Raw genomic sequence first — 3266 nt, 5'->3', positions numbered from 1 at the left:
ACCAGGTTGGTGACAGCGCCAGGGTGGGGGGCACAGGGGGAGGGGGGCATGGTCCTGGCACTCAGCCCTGCGCCCCCTCCCCAATTTTCCTCACAGGGGACGGTGACCGAGGACAAGAGCAACGCGTCCCACATCGTCTGCCCCGTCCCCGGCAACCTGGAGGAAGGTGGGTGCCGGGGTGGGGGGAGCCCCCATCTCTGAGCTGATGGTGAAATGCTGTGGGGGGGGTGTTTTGGGGGGCACGGGCAGTTCTCTGTGGGTGGCAGGGGGGTGACAGTGATGTCCCCACTCCGTGTCTCCTGCAGAGGAGTGGGTCCGGCCGGTCATGAAGCGCGACAAGCAGGTCCTGCTGCACTGGGGCTACTACCCTGACAGGTGAGGTGGCCCAGGGGGGGGCTGTGGGCCTGGAGCTCCTCAGCTGGAGCCTGAGGAGACCCCCCCCCACCCCGTGCCTACCCTGCTGTGGGTGCTGCTCTCACCCCATCCCCTCTGCACCCCCAGCTATGACACCTGGATCCCCGCCAGCGAGATCGAGGCCTCCGTGGAGGACGCCCCGACACCGGAGAAGCCCCGGAAGGTGACGGGGTCCCCCAGGCTGGGATGGTGGCCACAGCCCCCCCCTCCCCTGCTCGCTGGCTGATGTGTGGCCCCCCCCAACCCTTCCCCACCCGGCAGGTCCACGCCAAGTGGATCCTGGACACGGACACCTTCAACGAGTGGATGAACGAGGAGGACTACGAGGTGACGGACGAGAAGAGCCCCGTGGCCCGCAGGAAGAAGATCTCGGCCAAGACGCTGACGGATGAGGTCAGGGCAGGACAGCAAAGCCACAGGGTCCTTTTTGGGGGGGACGATGGGGGTCTCTGCTTGTCCATCCTGCTCGGTTGGACCCAGCAACCCCCCCCTCCTCCAGGTGAACAGCCCCGACTCGGACCGACGGGACAAGAAAGGGGGCAACTACAAGAAGCGAAAGCGCTCGCCCTCCCCCTCGCCCACCCCCGAGGCCAAGAAGAAGAACGCGAAGAAGGGGTGAGCCTTGGGCTGGGGGGGCACAGGGGCAGGGCCTGGGGGGGGTTCCAGCCCCAGGATGTGGAGGTGACAGGGACACGGGGGGGGTCTCTCCCTTCACAGACCCTCCACCCCCTACAACAAATCCAAGCGCGGGCACCGCGAGGAGGAGCAGGAGGACCTGACCAAGGACATGGACGAGCCCTCACCTGTCCCCAACGTGGAGGAGGTCACCCTGCCCAAGACAGGTCAGGGTAGGGGGCTGGCAGCCCCCCCGATGGGGTCCATTTCCCCCCCAAAATGAGCGTGGGCTGGGCTGGGGGCCCGTCCTCGGGGTGCTCAGCGCCGCTCCCCTCCGCTGCAGTCAACACCAAGAAGGACTCGGAGTCTGCGCCCGTCAAGGGGGGCACCATGACAGACCTGGGTGAGTCCGAGGGGCCAGGGCCCAGTGCTGGGGAGGGGGTGGGGGGTCCCTGGCACCACGGACCTGGCAGCACCCCCAAAACCACCCCCGCTCTGCTCTCTTCCAGATGAGCAGGAGGACGAGAGCATGGAGACGGCCGGCAAGGTGAGACCTGGGGCCATCACCCCCCCTTCTCCAGACCTACACTCCTCTGGGGGAGATGTTCTCACCCCACCATGGGGGTCACCATCGCTAGGGGGTCGCCCCTTATATCCCTCTTTCCTTCTTCCTCTTTTGGGTACCTTCTCCCTCTTTTTGGGCCCTTCCCCTCACCCCTGGGGCTGCAGGCAGCTTTGCTGTGGGCCCGTTGGCCTCATCCCGCTCTCGGTGAGGATGAGGAAGGGTGCCACGTGGGGGGCTGGGGACCCCCCCCCGGCTCATGTGGTGCTGGTCTCTGGCAGGACGAGGAGGAGAACGGCACCGGGAGCAAGGGGGAGCAGGCCAAGAACCCCGACCTGCACGAGGACAACGTGACGGAGCAGACCCACCACATCATCATCCCCAGCTACGCCGCCTGGTTCGACTACAACAGGTAGGGGACAGCCTGGCTCAGGGAGAGGGCCCCAGGACCACCGTCCCCAAGGGCCACCGTCCCCAAGGGCCACTGTGCCTCGGGGCCACCACGCCAGCCCTTCCCTGACCCTCTCCCCTTGCAGCGTCCACGCCATCGAGCGCCGAGCCCTGCCCGAGTTCTTCAACGGCAAGAATAAGTCCAAGACCCCCGAAATGTGAGACTGACCCCCCTGCTTCTGCCCCTTTCCCCCTCCCTCCCAGTGCCGGGGGGGGCTCGTGGCCAGTGCTGACCCCTCTCCTCTCTCCTCTCTCCTCTCTCCTCTCTCCTCTCTCCTCTCCTCTCCCTCCTCCTTTCTTTCACTTTTCCTTTCACTTTTTTCTCTCCTCCTTTCTTTCACTTTTCCTTTCACTTTTTTCTCTCCTCTCACTTTTTCCTTTCACTATTTTTGTCTCCTCTCACTTTTTCCTTTCACCTTCTTTTTTTTTTCCTTTCACTTTTCTCTCCCCTCTCCCTGTCCTCTCCTCTAATTGTTCCCTTGCTAAAAGCCAAAGACAGAATTACAAATGCTGCTTTGGCGATGTGGTTTATGGCATTCTTTGAGGGTGTTTTCTGCTGCACAGTTTGTTCTCTATCTTCTTTTTGGATCGTCATCTCTGTGAAAGACAAAATATTCCTTCTCTGTTAAAAGCAGAGAAGCATGGAAAAATTGCAAAGTGTAAGGATCTTAAAATGCTTCTTCCCTTTCTCAGCATCTGTATAATTACTGTTAAGCCAAACCGAAAAGCCTCAGGCTTAGAGATCACCAGAGTAAAGTTACATTTCGCAAGACAAAAACTGAACTCAGTAGTTTAAAAAAAATTGGTGACCGATTCTGTGTCATAAATTGTAAAAGCAGGCACAATATTTTGCTAAGGAAAAGCAGAGGCATTCAGGTTTGTTCCCATATAGAATATAAAATTAGCTTTATTTACATTTATTTCTTTCCTCCTGCTTTGCGGAGAGCAAACTTAGCTATTAAAACTCTTGATATGTTTCCCCCCCCCGGCCACGTCCCCAACGTCCCCTCTCCTCCTCCCCCCCGGCAGCAGACCTCGGCCTCGCAGCAGATGCTGAACTTCCCTGACAAGAGCAAGGAGAAACCGGCCGACATGCAGAACTTCGGCCTCCGCACCGACATGTACACCAAGAAGAACGTCCCCTCCAAGGTGGGTGCCCCCCAAAATCCACCCCCCCGTCCCCGTCCCCCTGCCCGCCACTGCCGCTCACCCCTCTTTCACACCG

The 3266-nt window shown here is 60.3% G+C and overlaps 1 protein-coding gene across 1 annotated transcript in view; it reads left to right on the top strand.

Annotated features, from left to right (window-relative positions):
- Positions 1-48: 48 nt before the first annotated feature.
- The window catches only part of LOC106900112 (SWI/SNF complex subunit SMARCC2-like), a gene marked incomplete at its 3' end in the record, with an annotated part of 14135 nt that continues 10917 nt past the window's right edge, over positions 49-3266 (top strand). The window contains exons 1-11 of the mRNA XM_014962096.1: positions 49-166; positions 306-375; positions 502-577; positions 676-807; positions 914-1029; positions 1132-1256; positions 1373-1432; positions 1539-1576; positions 1873-2003; positions 2128-2199; positions 2986-3190. Coding sequence (XP_014817582.1) covers positions 49-166; positions 306-375; positions 502-577; positions 676-807; positions 914-1029; positions 1132-1256; positions 1373-1432; positions 1539-1576; positions 1873-2003; positions 2128-2199; positions 2986-3190 — 1143 coding nt within the window. The remainder of the gene's footprint in view (positions 167-305; positions 376-501; positions 578-675; positions 808-913; positions 1030-1131; positions 1257-1372; positions 1433-1538; positions 1577-1872; positions 2004-2127; positions 2200-2985; positions 3191-3266) is intronic.

Source organism: Calidris pugnax, unplaced genomic scaffold (assembly GCF_001431845.1).
Source record: "Calidris pugnax isolate Ruff unplaced genomic scaffold, ASM143184v1 scaffold1052, whole genome shotgun sequence".
Classification (NCBI taxonomy): domain Eukaryota; kingdom Metazoa; phylum Chordata; class Aves; order Charadriiformes; family Scolopacidae; genus Calidris; species Calidris pugnax.
This window is presented reverse-complemented; position numbering and strand designations above follow the sequence as displayed.